We start from the raw sequence: 14,460 nt of genomic DNA, 5'->3' as shown, positions 1-14,460 counted from the left end.
TAATTGTCTTCAACTTCAAGTTGAACTTGTATATGAGCAGTTGATGGTCTGTTCCACAATCAGCTCCTGGCCTTGTTTTGGCTGAAGATATTGAACTTTTCCATCGCCTCTTGCCACAGATGTAATCAATCTGATTCTTGTGTACTCCATCTGGCGAAGTCCACGTGTATAGCCACCGTTTATGTTGTTGAAAAAAGGTATTTGCAATGAATAAGTCTTTGGTCTTGCAAAATTCTATCATGCAATCTTCAGTGTTATTTCTGTCACCAAGGCCAAAGTTTCCAACTACTGGTGATTCTTCTTTGTTTCCAACTTTTGCATTCCAGTCGCCAGTGATAAGCAACACATCTTGATTGCATGTTTGGCCAATTTCAGACTGCAGAAGTTGGTAAAAAAATCTTCAATTTTCTCATCTTTGGCTTTGGTGTTTGGTGGATAAATTTGAATAATAGTAGTATTAATGGGTCTTCCTTGTAGATGTATGGATATAATCCTATCACTGACAGCATTATACTTCAGGACAGATCTTGAAACATCTTTGTGATGATGAATGCCATGTCATTCTTCTTCAATTTGTTATTCCCAGCCTAATAGAGCATATGGTTGTCTGATTCAAAATGGCCAAAACTGACCCATATCAGCTCACTAATGCCTAGGATATCAATCTTTATGTGTTCTATTTCATTCTTGATATTTTGACATTTTTGACATTTCCATTTCATTTTGACATCAGTACATGGAAGTCCTGAAAGACTTACTTTATCCATATCATTATGGTTGAATCTACTCTGATGAGGCAGCTCTTTCCCAGTCCTATTGTGAGTACCTTCCAACCCAAGGGGTTTGTCTTCCTGCGCTATGTTGGACAATGTTTACAAGCTATTCATAAAGTTTCCCAGTAATGTATCAGACAGTGTTTCTCTGCTTTTCATCAGGTTTTCCCTGGCCAATTTTTGAGAAGTGGATGGCCTCCTCCTTCTTCCTAGTCTGTCTTAATCTGTAAGCTGGGTTGAAACCTGTGCACCATGTGGAACTCTGCTGGCGTCTGAAACAGTGGTGGCACAGCCTCAAGCCTCACAGCAACATACAGGCACCACAGGATGACAAACTGACAGACAAGTTTGTCTCCCTTAGCTGTTGGAAACCCCTGTGCCCTCCCCTTACCTAATTCTTACCTGGTACCTGCCACTTTGTGGTCCCTGGCTGCTCCCTCCTTTTCCTGGCTCTAGGGGGCTAGGGTCTGCCTTGCCTCCCGCCCCTTACCTGGATCTTGCTACTCCTGTGGTCCCACAATAAGGTGTATAGAACTCTAATGTGGGGATTTGTTAGTTTTGTCATTCTGCTAGGTTTAAAATGAGCCTTCCTGGAGAAAGGGGGATCTCACTGCCATCAAGAGAGAAGAGCTAGAGTTGGAGTGGAGCGTGTCTTTAGACCTGAGATCCCTGTGCTAGACTTCCTTGGCAGAGACGCCTCTACAGAGGTGCCCAGCTGAGAGATGGTGGCAATAGAACCAAAAGGCATGAGACAGAGAAGCGGGCTTGCCTGGCCTACAGAGCGAGAAAGCTGAGTGCCTTTGGGTAGGATGCTTGCTGGTAGAGTGGGGTGCACCTAGTTGTACCTGTCAGCAGAGCTAAAAGAGCATTGTAACCCTTGCCCAAGCAAGGCAGAGGCCAGGCCGAGAGATTAAGGGCCGGAGAGGTGAGCATGAGAACATAGCAGAGGGGAGACTGTCCTGATTGAAAAACTGTTTCCTGAGCGTGTTCCTGAACCTGAATGGTAGCCTATTGCTTCCCTAATAAACCCCATAATTGTGAGTATTGTTAGTGAGTTCTGTGTGGCCATTGTAATGAATTATCGAACCCAGCAGAGAAGTAGTGAGTGCCATGGGAGGGATGGCTGGTGTCGGCATTAGTAAAAAGGTTGGAGGGTGTCAGTATGTCTGGCTTCATAGGAATAAGCCTTGGGCTTTTGATGGTGACTTTTTTTCCCCTCGTTAGATTAAAGGAGGTCAGAAGATGCTGCATCCACGTCCTTTTTGCACAGGTCTTTGATCCAACTTGAGTTTGTTTTTTGTATGTGGTGTGAGAGATGGGTCCTGTTTCATTTTTCTGCAAATGGATATCCAGTTTTGCCAACACCGTTTGTTAAAAAGTCTATCTTTCCCCCTTTTTTTTTTTAAATAAGTCTTGGCCCTTTGTCAAAGATCAACTGTCCATAGGTGGATGGATTTACTTCTGAGTTCTCAATTCTGTTTCATTGGTCTCTGTGTCTGTTGTACCAGTACCAGGGTGTTTTAACTACCATCGCTGTATAGTAGGATTTAAGATCAGGAAGTGTGAGGCATCCAACTTTGTCCTTCTTTAGTAGTGCTTTACTTATCCGGGGTCTCTTTCCTTTCCATATAAAGTTGATAATTAGTTTTTCTCTCTCTCTAAAGAATCCATGGGGTTTCCAATAGCTAATTTTTTGGAAGTAGATCACCAGGCCTTTCTTCTGATAGCAACCCCTCCTTGGGTTTCTGTGGTGGTATCTCTATGGAAGTAGATTGCCCAGTCTTCCTTCTGAGGAGTGGTTGGTGGGTTTGAACCGCTAGGCTTCTGGTTAGCAATTAAACCTCTTAGGTACTATGCCACCAGAGCTCCCAAGATTCTTCTGGTTGGATTTAAACCACCAACCTTTGGTTAGCAGCTGAATGCATTAACGTTTGTGCCACCCCAGGACTCAGGAGCACAGAGCAGGCATCCAGAAATGTGGGCTGAGAGTGAATGGACGTGGAGGAGAGGGAGGGTGATATAGCTGATAGGGAGAAGTACCAACCTGTGATGTCGCTTCTGGATCCAGACATGTTCACTGCCCCACCCCTATACTCATTATTGCCCTGCCCTGATAACCTCCACACAGCCAGCTGTTCCTTCTGCCTCACCCTTTGTAGGGAGGTGTACCCAGTGTCTATCCTACTGTAGCAGGGGTGGGGAACAGGTAGGTCATGCTCCATTATGGAGAAGGGGAGCCATTCACAGCAGTGAGGTTTTCTTCCTTCCTCTGCTCAGACATTCAGGTCAAAACCCTGAGGCTCTGCTCCAGGACATTCTACAGATTTCTCACTGGTGGATAGAGGATGTGTGTGTGTGTGTGTGTGTGTATAGAGGGAGGTCAGGAGTCCCCACGAAGCCATGCCATCTCTTCCCTGGCATCTGTTTTTACCCCTCTCTCTCCTTCCCTAGTTCAGAACTTCTTAGAATGGCACCCGCCCTTGGCCCATCTCCCTCGCCAGCTTTGTCACCACCAAGCTCCTGCCAGTGAAGCCTGCCATGAAGCAGATGTGCAAGCTGAGGTGGTTGGTCCACTCACTCTTGCCATTAGGCACCAGCAGGAGTGTGTTGGCTATGATGCAGACCATCAGATCCCTCATGCAGTGGGCACAGTTTCCTATGCACATGGCCAGGTGGTCTTGAAGGGAAAAAATAAAAAATAAAAACAACTCACCATCAAGTCGGTTCTGACTCATAGTGACCCCTCCTTGGGTTTCTGACGTGGTATCTCTACAGAAGTAGATTGTTCGGTCTTCCTTCTGAGGAGTTGCTGGTGGGTTTGAACCACCAACCTTCTGGTTAGCAGTCAAATGCCTTAGGCACTACCGCACCAGAGCTCCTCTTGAAGGGCAGGCAGTGAATAAAAGTGAGTCCAAGGTTCCCTGGGCCAGAGGGAAACAAGACTGGAGTGAGGAACAAAGGTTGAAGAAGAGGTGTGGCAGAAACTGGAAGGATCCAAATGATAAGTGAGAGTAGCAGGAGGCACATATGCCCAAGGGGTGAAGGTGGAGGGGCTGCAGCCTGGGAGGGTAGGGTAGGATGTGGTGGAGGAGGTGGAGGAGCTTGTCACACAAAGGAAGTTGCCTAGGGTCAGTACATTCTTCCTCTTTTTTTTTTGCACACACCTCTCCATAGTCCCTCTGGTGGTTCCTTACCTGCTTTATGGCTTAACCATGCCATTAATGTCTCTAAGTCTCAGTTGCTTCATCTGTATAATGGGTATAATGATGCCACTTGCCTCAAGAGCTGGTTATGCAGATTAAGTTGGGATGATGTGATAAGTACTTTGTAAATTAGGAAGCACTAAGTAGATGTATGTATGGTGGCCTCATTGTTTATCAGTAGTCACCCAGAGAGGGTTCCTCTTGGGAAGAAACTAAGAAGATGGTACTGGGCATCCATTCTGCTTTACAATATTCACTTCTTCTGGTAGGAGACATCTCAATATTTCTATATCAAACCTGTTACTGGATTCATAGGGTGGGTTCATGACTGAGGCCTGATTGACTGGAGTAGTCCATCCCTAGCTTCAGTGTTTGATTCAGTGATGGCCATGTGATCCATGATAGTCTCATGAGAATCAATTTCTGTTTTTTTGTTGGCATTCTGAGATGTAAAAAAAAGTTCTGTTTTTGTTGGGTTGCTAATGTTGCTGGTGGTACATTGTGGCCATTAGGGAGGTCCTGTTTGAGATTGAAGTCAATACAGAGGAGAGGACAATTGAGAGATGGACAAAGACTAGTCCTGATGACATCTTCTGAACTTGCAGATTCAGCTATGCCTGAAGCCTGATCATTCCTTGGACAGTTTTGATTATGTGAGTTTGTTTGAGTTGTGTTTCTGTGCAACATAAAGAGTCTTTTCTGATGCAGAGATCAATTCATGAAGCCCTCGTTATGGATAAGTTTCTCTAAACTGCCTGCAGCCTTTGTTGTTGTTGTTAGCTGCCATCAAGTAGGCCCCCAATTCATGGTGATTCTATGCACAGTGGGACAAAATACTTCCAAGTCCTTCACCATCACCATTATCAGTTGGAGATTGGACCATTGGCTGATTTTTGGACGTAATTGTCGGGCCTTTCTTCCTGGTCCATCTCAATATGGAAGCTTTCCTGAAACCTGTTCAGCATCATAGCAACACATAAACCTCCACTGGCAGACAGGTGGTGGCTATGCATGAGGGGCACTGGGTAGGACTTGAACATCGGTCTGCCATATGTTATTGGTTGTAGTGCCTCGGAGTTGGTTCAGACCCACGGCACATCTATGTACAACCGAACAGTATATTACCTGGTCCTGAGCCATCCTCTCAATCTTTGCTGTGCTTGAGCCCATTGTTGCAGCCACTGTGTCAATCCCTCTTGTTGAGGGTCTTCCTCTTTTTCACTGACCCTCTACTTTACCAAATATGATGTCCTTTTTCAGGGAATGGTCTCTCCTGATACCATGACCAAGGTAAGACAGATGAAGTTTGGCCATTCTCATTTTCAAGGAGCATTCTGGCTGTACTTCTTCCAAACCAAGATTTGTTTGTTCTTCTGGCAGTCCATGGTGTATTCAACATTCTTCACTACCACCGCAGCTCAAATGCATCAATTCTTCTGTGGTCTTCCTTATTCATTGTCCAGCTTTTGCATGCATATGAGGCGATTGGAAGATCCATGGCTTGGTCAGGCACACCTTAGTTCTCAAAGTGACATCTTTTTTTTTTTTTTTTTTAAATGACACTTTAAAGGGGTCTTTTGCAGTAGATTTGCCCAATGCAGTACGTCATTGGATTTGGATTTCTTGACTGCTGCTTCTATGGGCATTGATTGTGGATCCAAGTAAAATGACATCTTTCACAACTTCAATCTTTTCTTCATTTCCCACATGGAAAAAAGAATTCTACCACCGACCACCAAAGCCTGGGTGGTGCAAATGGGTGATACACTCAGCTGCTAACTAAAAGGTTGGAAGTTCAAGTCCACTCTGACGCACCTTGGAAGAAAGGCCTTATGATCCACTTCCAAAAAATCAGCCATTGAAAATCCAGTGGAGCATAGTTTTACTCTGACACCCATGGGGTCACCATGAGTTGAAATTAACTCAATAACAAGCTGGTGGTGTGGACAGGGCATTGTGCTGGAGGCTGTGGGGAATCAGAGTTGTATGCATGTGACCTGAATGTGGGCTGTGGGGGAAAACAAGAGAGGGAAGGACCTGCAGAATTACCCCCAACCCAGGTAGGATGTGGTAGGGGGAGCAGGATGTGCTGCAGGGCCTCATCTGAGAGGCTGTGGTGGGGATGTCACACACACAAAGTAGCATCTGGCCAGTGGCCTCTGATGTAGTCTCTCCCAGTCCCACCCAAACCATGGAAAATGGGGAAACTTACCACTCAAAATGAAAGCCAGAATCTGGGAAGAATCCTTCCTATTTATGAAACAGAAGGAACTAGATTGAGAAAAATCTGTGGAGACTACGTCTTTAATCAGAGGACACCAGAGGAAAGGAAGATGCTTCAGATCTGCCCTTGGTCTGCCTCTCACTCACAGTTATTGTGAGAACTGATATTTGGTCTTGCTTCTGTTGTCTTGTTCAATGCTTTCTGTTTCTTGTATCTCCATGTTGTTTCTGATATTATCTGTCTCTTTTCATGAAAAGTTTTTGCATTCTCCTGTAAGTTTTAGAAGGTATATTTTAAATTCTAGTAGTGCATTTTAAGCATTGCAAAAGTATCCTTTAACTTTGAGGTGCAGCAAATTACTTAGCCATGGTCTTTGTGACTTCCCCCAGAAGACTGGGTAGAACCATGCAAATGTAAGATGCTTGTGGCCTACCAAGGGGATTGGATAGCTTGTGAGTCATGTAAACAAGGTACATGGCACCCTTGTGGAGGTGGCACTATGCAAATAAGGCATATGGAACCCTAACGTGGGAATTGGTTAGTTTTGTCATTCTGCTCAGTTTAAAATGAGCCCTCCTAAAACCAGAAGTGGGAGCTCTGGTAGCATAGTGGCTAAGGCACTTGACTGCTAACCAGAAGGCTGGCGGTTCAAACCCACCAGCCACTTCTTGGAAGGAAGATGGGGCAATCTACTTCCGTAGTGCTACTGCCTTGGAAACCCAAGGAGGGGTCACTATGAGTCGGGTCCGACTCGACGGCAAACAACAACAACAACAGAACCAGAAGTAGGAATCTCACTGCCATAAAGAGAGAAGAGTCAAGATCCCTGCACTAGAACTCCTTGGCAGAGACTACTGGCAGAGACGGCCTGGCAGATATGGCCTGGCAGCAGAACCAAGAGGCACAAGACAGAGAGATGGACTTGCTGGCCCATGGGGTGAGAAAGCTGAGTGCCTTTGGAGGAAGCTTGCTTGCAGAGTAGGGTGCACCTGGGTGCACCTATTGGCAGAGCTAAAAGAGCTTTGTAATACTTGCCTGAGCAGGGCAGGGGCCAAGCCGAGACACCAAGGGCCAAAGAGAGGATGCCTGAGGGCATGACTGAGGGAAGACTATCCTGATGGAAGAACTATATCCTGAGCATGTTCCTGAACCTAAATTGTAACCTGTTACTTCCCTAATAAACCCCATAACCATGAATACTGTCCATGAGTTTGAGTATTGTCTATGAGTTCTGTGTGGCCATTACAATGAATTGTCAAACCCAGCAGAGAAGCAGTGAGTGCTGTGGGAGGGGCTGTTGGTGTCAATTGGTAAAAAGGCTGGAGGATGGTGGCATGTCTGATCTCATAAGAATAAGCCTTGGGCTGCTGATGGTGGCTCCCCTTCCCTCTCATGAGGTTGGAGGAGGTCAGAGGAGGATGCTGCCCCCATGTCTTTTTTTTTTTTTTTTTCCAATGTTTCTGCAGAAATTTATTATTATTATTATTTAAAATACATTTCATTGAGATATAATTTATGTATAGTAAAATACGCAAAACTAAAGTGCCCCATGTCCTTTTGGCAAACTTATTACCATGCTTCTTTCTGAGAAGTCTCAGAATGCATGTTGCATCTGTAGTTCCTTTGAGGGGCTCTGTGTGGATGGTTTGGAGTGCCTGCGTGGTGCAAATGGTTAGCATAACTAGCTGCTAACTGAAAGGTTGGAGGTTAGAGTACTATCCACAGGTACTTTGGGAGGAAGGCCTGGTGATCTGCTTCTGACAAACATCAGCCATTGAAAACTCTATGGAGCATAGTTCAACTCTGACACACGTGGGGTCGCCATGAGTCAGGACTGACTTGACGGCTGGTATGGATGGTTTACTGTGGTTAGAGCCACATGACTATGTGAGCCTGTGGTAAAATTGTAACTATTTGCTCTATTCTTCAAACCTTTCTATATCCATGCCCTTTCCTATATGATTAAACAAAAAATATATGTTATTGAGTTTTTGGTGAAACCTTGAACAGTAAATTAAGTCCCCATTTAGCAATTTCTCTGCATATTGTTCAGTGACATTGGATACGTCAGCATCCTCATTCTTTCTGTTCTGGTTTTTCTGCTCTTGTTAATCCAGTTTTTCTGCTGCAGTCCCCGCTCACCCTCCCCCTCCAACTTTCCCATCTTTGGTTTAGTGTAAATATTGACCATTCGGTCTTATGCAGGTGATTATTATTATTTTTTATTTTTAAAGGAACACTGTACTCACAGATGATATTGTTCATTTTAGAAGCCAGTCTGTTATTTAGCTGAAAGGTGACCTCAAGGAGTAGTTTCAGTTTGAAGCGTTAAAGACATCCCAGGACAGTAATCACAGGAGCTCTTCTAGTCTCCACCAGTCCAGTAAGTCTGATCTTTTTTTTAAAATTAGAGTTTTATTCTACAGGTTTTTTTTTTTTTTTCTATTCTAGAAAACAGCTATTGTGTTCAGAACAGTCTGGTCAGAACAGTCAGTAGTGATAGCTTGGCATCATCTAGTTCTGGGTAGATGAGACCATGGTTCGTGTAGGCAATTGGTCCTATAGACTAGTTTTTTGTTTTGTTTTGTTTTAACTTTTTACTGTGATTTGGGTGAAAGTTTACAGAGTAAATTGGTTTTTCATTCAACAGTCCACACACATTTTGTTTCATGACGTTGATTGCAATCCCCACAGTGTAACAGCACTCTTCCCACTTCCCGTGGTTATGATTTCCTTTTGCCCTTCTTTCCCATCCATTCCTGCCTTCTGATCTTCATCCCTGGACAAGATGCTGCCCTTTTGATCTTTAATGGTTGACTGTTCTGAGAAGTGTGTACTTCTCCCCCCGTGTTATTGTTCACCTCGTAGACCTGTCTATTGTTTGGCTGAAAGTTGAGACAGCAGTGAGTTCAGTTCCAGGCCTGAAGGGTGACTAAAGGCCATAGTCTTAGGGGTTCCACCAATCTCTCTCAGATCAGCAAGCCTGCTCTTTATTATTTTGAGATGTGTTTCATATTTTTCTCCCACTCTATCCAGGATTTCCTATTGTGACCCTTTTCAGAGTGGTTGGCGTAGTTTCTTCTTTAAGTCTTTGGTTTCTTTCTTTCTCTTTTGCTCTAGATTAGTAGAGACCAATCATTGTATCTTACGTGGCTATTGGCAAGCTTATAAGACCCCAGAGGCTACTTACTGCACTAGGGTGTAGAACTTAAACTTAAACTTTATAAGACTGCCAATTGACTAAGTTGTCTCTTGAGACTATGGTCCTAAGCTTTCAAACCCAGTAAACCAACCCTGTGAGGTGTTTGGTTATGTCTGGGAAGTATCCATGACTATATCCCCTATATGCTTTATTATATATATGAATATATGTCAGTGATCACAAACATGTATATATCTATACCTACAGATATACCTATATATGTATATACAACCCGCTGCCATTGAGTTCATCTGGACTCATAGTGACTCCCATTGGGTTTCCGAAGTGGTAAATCTTTACAGAAGTAGATTGCCTCATCTTCCTTTTGCAGAGCTACTGATGAGTTTGAACCTCCAACCTTCTGGTTAGCAGTCAAATGCCTTAGGCACTGCACCAGCAGAGCTCCTTACAGATATGCCTATATATGCACACATGTATACATATATATATCCCTTGCTATATACACATACATACATATATATTGTGTTAGACTGGGTTCTCTAGAGAAACAAAACCAGTAAAGCTTATATACATAGAGAAAGAGAAGTTTATCTTAGGAAAATGGCTCACACGCTTATAGAAGCTAGCAAGTCCCAAGTTCTGGGATCAAATGTCAAGCTGGAGGCTTTTCCTGACTCATGCAGCTTCAGGGGCTGAGGAGCTCAAGGTTGGCAGGCAGTATACTTGCTGTTGACTCCAAAGAATAACAAATCCAAGATCTCCAGGCCAAATGGTACATTGTTTGCTCACGGACAGTTGTAGGTAGAATCCCAATCCACAGAAGAGTGTCTCTTTTCCCAGCATGTCCATAAATATACTGGAAGCAGGCCACACCCCTAGGGAAACTCCCTTTCAATGTATTGGCTGCTCAAAACACATACATCTGATCCCATCATTGGAACAACCCACATCACATTGCTTAAACCACACAGAATTGTGGTCTAGCCAATTTGACACACAGCTCCAACTGTCACCAATTTTGAGATTGTTGTCTTCACAGCCTATGAGCCAACAACCTGCTATTTTACCTTCCAACCTTGGATTTGTCAGCCTACGAAACCAGCAGCCTGCTGTATTGCCTGCTGCTCTTGAACTCATCAGCTCCTGCAATAGCTGTGTGAATCAGGAGAAACCTCACCTTGACATCTGACACGTGGACTTGGGACTTGCCAGCCTCTACAATTGTGTGAGTCATTTCCTTGAGACAAGTTCTCCTTCCCCCTCTATATAAGCTCCACTGATTTTGCATCTCTAGAGAACCAAGCCTAAGACTATCAAGAACCAATGGCATTAAAAGAAGAGGTCTAAGCTACAACCAGAAGGCTGGCAGTTCAAACCCACCAGTCACTCCTTGGAAGGAAGGTTAGGCAATCCTACTTCTGTAGTGATACTGCCTCGGAAACCCAAGGTGGGGTCGCTATGAGTCAGGGCTGACTCAACGGCACATGACAACAAAACAACAAAAAGCTACACTGACGGAATTGGTGAAAAACAAGGTTCTAGAAATTGACAGAATACTCATTGAGATGTTTCAGCACATGGATGCAACACTGGAGGTGTTTACTTGTTTATGCCAAGAAATTTGGAAGACAGCTACATGAATAATGGACTGGAAGAGATCCATATTTGTGCCTAATCCAAAGAAAGGTAATCCAGTAGAATGTGGAAATGATCAAACAATATCCTTAATATCATACACAAGTAAAATTTTGCTGAAGACAATTCAAAACTGGTTGCAACAGTATATTGACAGGGAACTGCCAGAAATTCAAGCCAGATTTAGGAGAGGGCATAGAAAAAGGGATATCATTGCTGATGTCAGATGGATCATGGGGCTGAAAGCAAAGACTACCAGAAAGATGTTTACCTGTATTTTATTGACTATGCAAAGAGATTTGACTGTGAAATTTTTAACAAATTATGGGTAACATTTTGAAGAATGGGAATTCCAGACCACCAATTATGCTCATGAGGAACCTGTACATAGACCAAGAGGCAGTTGTTCGAACAGAACTGCATGGTTCAAAATCAGCAAAGGTGTATGTCAGGGTTGTATTCTTTCACCATACCTATTCAATCTATGGGAGCTCTGCTGGTGTGGTGCCTAAGGCACTTGACTGCTAACCAGAAGGTTGGTGGTTCAAACCCACCAGCCACTTCTCGGAAGGAAGGTTGGGCAATCTACTTCCATAGTGATACCACCTTGGAAACCCAAGGAGGGGTGGCTATGAGTCAGATCTGACTTGACGGCACATAACAACAACAACAACAATTCAATCTATATGCTGAGCAAATAATCCGAGAAACTAGACTATATGGAGAAGAACACAGCATTAGGATTAAAGGAAGACTCATTAACAACCTGTGATATGCAGATGGCACAATCTTGCTTCCTGAAAGTGCAGAAGACTTGAAGCACTTACTGATGAAGATCAAAGACTGCAGCCTTCAGTATGGATTACACCTCAACATAAAAAAAACAAAAATCTCCACAATTGGACCAATAAGCAACATCATGATAAATGGAGAAAAGAGTGAAGTAGTCAGGGATTTCATTTTACTTGGATCCACAATCGATGCTCACGGAAGCAACAGTCAAGAAATAAGACAATCATGGGAGAAGGAAGGGCTGCTTATGCACAGAGAGATAGCTCAGGGTGCAGAAGAGTATGAAGGGATGGACACTGGGAGGAGGTAACTATGGGGAGGAAGTGGGAGGGGAGCTGCTGCATTGTAAATTTTGGTCAATGACATGAGACAAAGTATATGTGAACTGCTGTATGAAAAGTGAATTTACTCTGTAAATCTTCACCCAAACCATAAAAAAAAAAAAGAAAAAGAAAAAGAAATAAGACAATGTATTGCACTGGGCAAATCTGCTGCAAAAGACCACTTTAAAATGTTACAGAGTAAAGATGTCACTTTGAAGACTAAGGCGAGCCTAGTCCAAGCCATGGTATTTTCAGTTGCTTCATATGCACGTGAAAGCTGGACAATGAATAAGGAAGATCACAGAATAATTGGTACATTTGACTTGTGATTTGAATTGTGGTGGTCAGTTGCCAGAAGAATGAACAAATCTGTCTAGGAAGAATATAGTCTTTTATGTTCTATTGTCTTCTTTTGCTCTCCTCTGAATAAATGTTCATGTCTCTGAGTATGCTTCCTGGGAAGTTGTTCAGACTTTTGCTACCTATACAGGAGGAGATTTTAGCCTCGTTGGAAAAAATCCCATAACAGTTCATCGCTGTTGCAGGCGGGACTACAGAAGCCAAAAAAGGACCATAATTGGAATGTGCACAGAATTGAAGATGAAAAAGTGTTTCAAGATTGGTTCTGGGGCCTGACTACTTAACTACTGGTTGAAGAGGGAAAGCAAAAGGACTTATTGCATATTGATACCCAAGGACACAGTGAGAATCACTTTTCTAAAATGTCTGTCTCATTGAGCAAAGGGATAAGCATGATTACATAGGGAGACAGGAAAGGGATTGAAGATCTCTTGGACTTCCAGGAATGTCTTTATTCTTCTTTTCCGTGGTTGCTACTGACTGTGTGTTCCTCTTGCCAGGGTCGTTTCACTTCATGGACTATGGTCCTTAGCTGAAACCAGTCGTGGGAGAGGGTTATGTGTAAGAGGATACATAACGGAAAATAAGAATCCTAAGAATGTATTGATGTCAATCCTAAGAATGGATTGACACTGCGGCTGCAGCGGTGGGCTCAGGTGTGGCAAGGATCATGGAGCTGGCACAGGACCGGGTAGTGTTTCGTTCTGCTGTGCACTGGCTCGCTATGAGTCGGAGATGACTCGATGGCACCTAACAGCAATAACAACAAGAATGTGTAATTGAAAACAACAAGCCTAAGGAACTCAGTGTCTGTGAAAACAAAAGGAAGGGGAAAATAGCAAGTTACTCACTATGATTAAGGTGTATTTTGATCATGCCTGTTAGTCTTAAAGTTCTGCAAGGTTCAGTGAAGTCTCCTTTGGCCTTCCACTTTAGCCTTCCACAGTATGGCCTATTCAGGAGAATGTTCCATGTGTATTAGAGAAGAATGGGTACTGTTCTGCTGTTGGGTAGTAGATTCTATATATTCCTATAGGATTTTCTAGACCCTCCCACTAAAAGTAGAATGTACCTCCCACCATGTAGGCAGAATGGGGCATAGGCAGAAGTGACAATATCCTAGTTCTGAACCTAGGCCATAAGAGACTTTGTATCCTCAGGGAAAAGGTAATCCAGGGAGGATCTGGGAAGAGAGCTGCTACATTATGGGGATTGCAATCAATGTCATGAGACAAAATGTGTATGAACCGTTGAATGGAAAACCAATTTGCTCTGTAAACTTTCAGCCAAATCACAATAATAATAGTAATAATAACTTAACTGATATTAAAACAATAACAGAATAGAACTGCTATTTAGGGTTTCCAAGGCTGTAAATCTTTATGGTAGCAGACTACTCCATCATTCTTCCACGAAGTGGCTGGTGGGTTCAAACCACCGACCTTTGGTTAGCAGCCAACTGCCTTAATCACTATACCACCAGAACTCCTTTCATGTACCACTGCCTCTGCTATTATTTCTCTTGCTGCTCCTCTTCCTTCGCTCCCTCTTCCTCCTTTTATTCTTTTAAGTATTTTAACTCACCAAGAAGTGAAGTAATATAACCCCAAAATGGAGAAATCTTGCTTTAAGTCAGAATGATTTTTATAAATCTGGTTACAAAATCGAAGGTTAAGTTTTGAAAAAATAATTTAAAAGAGAAACTATATAATATAAGAGCTCTGGTGGCATAGTGCCTAAGGCATTTGACTGCTAACCAGAAGGCTGGTGGTTCAAACCCATCAACCATTCCTTGGAAGGAAGGTTGGGCAATCTACTTTCGTAGTGATACTGCCTTGGAAACCCAAGAAGGGGTTGCTGCATGAGTCGGGTCCTACTCAATGGCACATAACAACAGTCCCTGGTGGGATTGTGGTTAAAGCATTGGGCTGCTAACCAAAAGACTGGTGGTTCAAACCCACCAGCCGCTCCATGGGAGAAAGATGAC

The 14,460-nt window shown here is 43.4% G+C and overlaps 1 protein-coding gene across 1 annotated transcript in view; it reads right to left on the bottom strand.

Annotated features, from left to right (window-relative positions):
* Window positions 1-3,439, bottom strand: part of TM4SF5 (transmembrane 4 L six family member 5) — a 22,188-nt gene extending 18,749 nt beyond the window's left edge. The window contains exon 1 of the mRNA XM_007952360.1: window positions 3,248-3,439. Coding sequence (XP_007950551.1) covers window positions 3,248-3,439 — 192 coding nt within the window. The remainder of the gene's footprint in view (window positions 1-3,247) is intronic.
* Window positions 3,440-14,460: the final 11,021 nt, after the last annotated feature.

This window comes from Orycteropus afer, unplaced genomic scaffold, assembly GCF_000298275.1.
Source record: "Orycteropus afer afer isolate SDZICR_OR568_19922 unplaced genomic scaffold, OryAfe1.0 scaffold00330, whole genome shotgun sequence".
NCBI lineage: Eukaryota > Metazoa > Chordata > Mammalia > Tubulidentata > Orycteropodidae > Orycteropus > Orycteropus afer.
The sequence above is the reverse complement of the archived record's forward strand: the minus strand, read 5'-3'. Positions and strand labels throughout refer to the sequence as shown.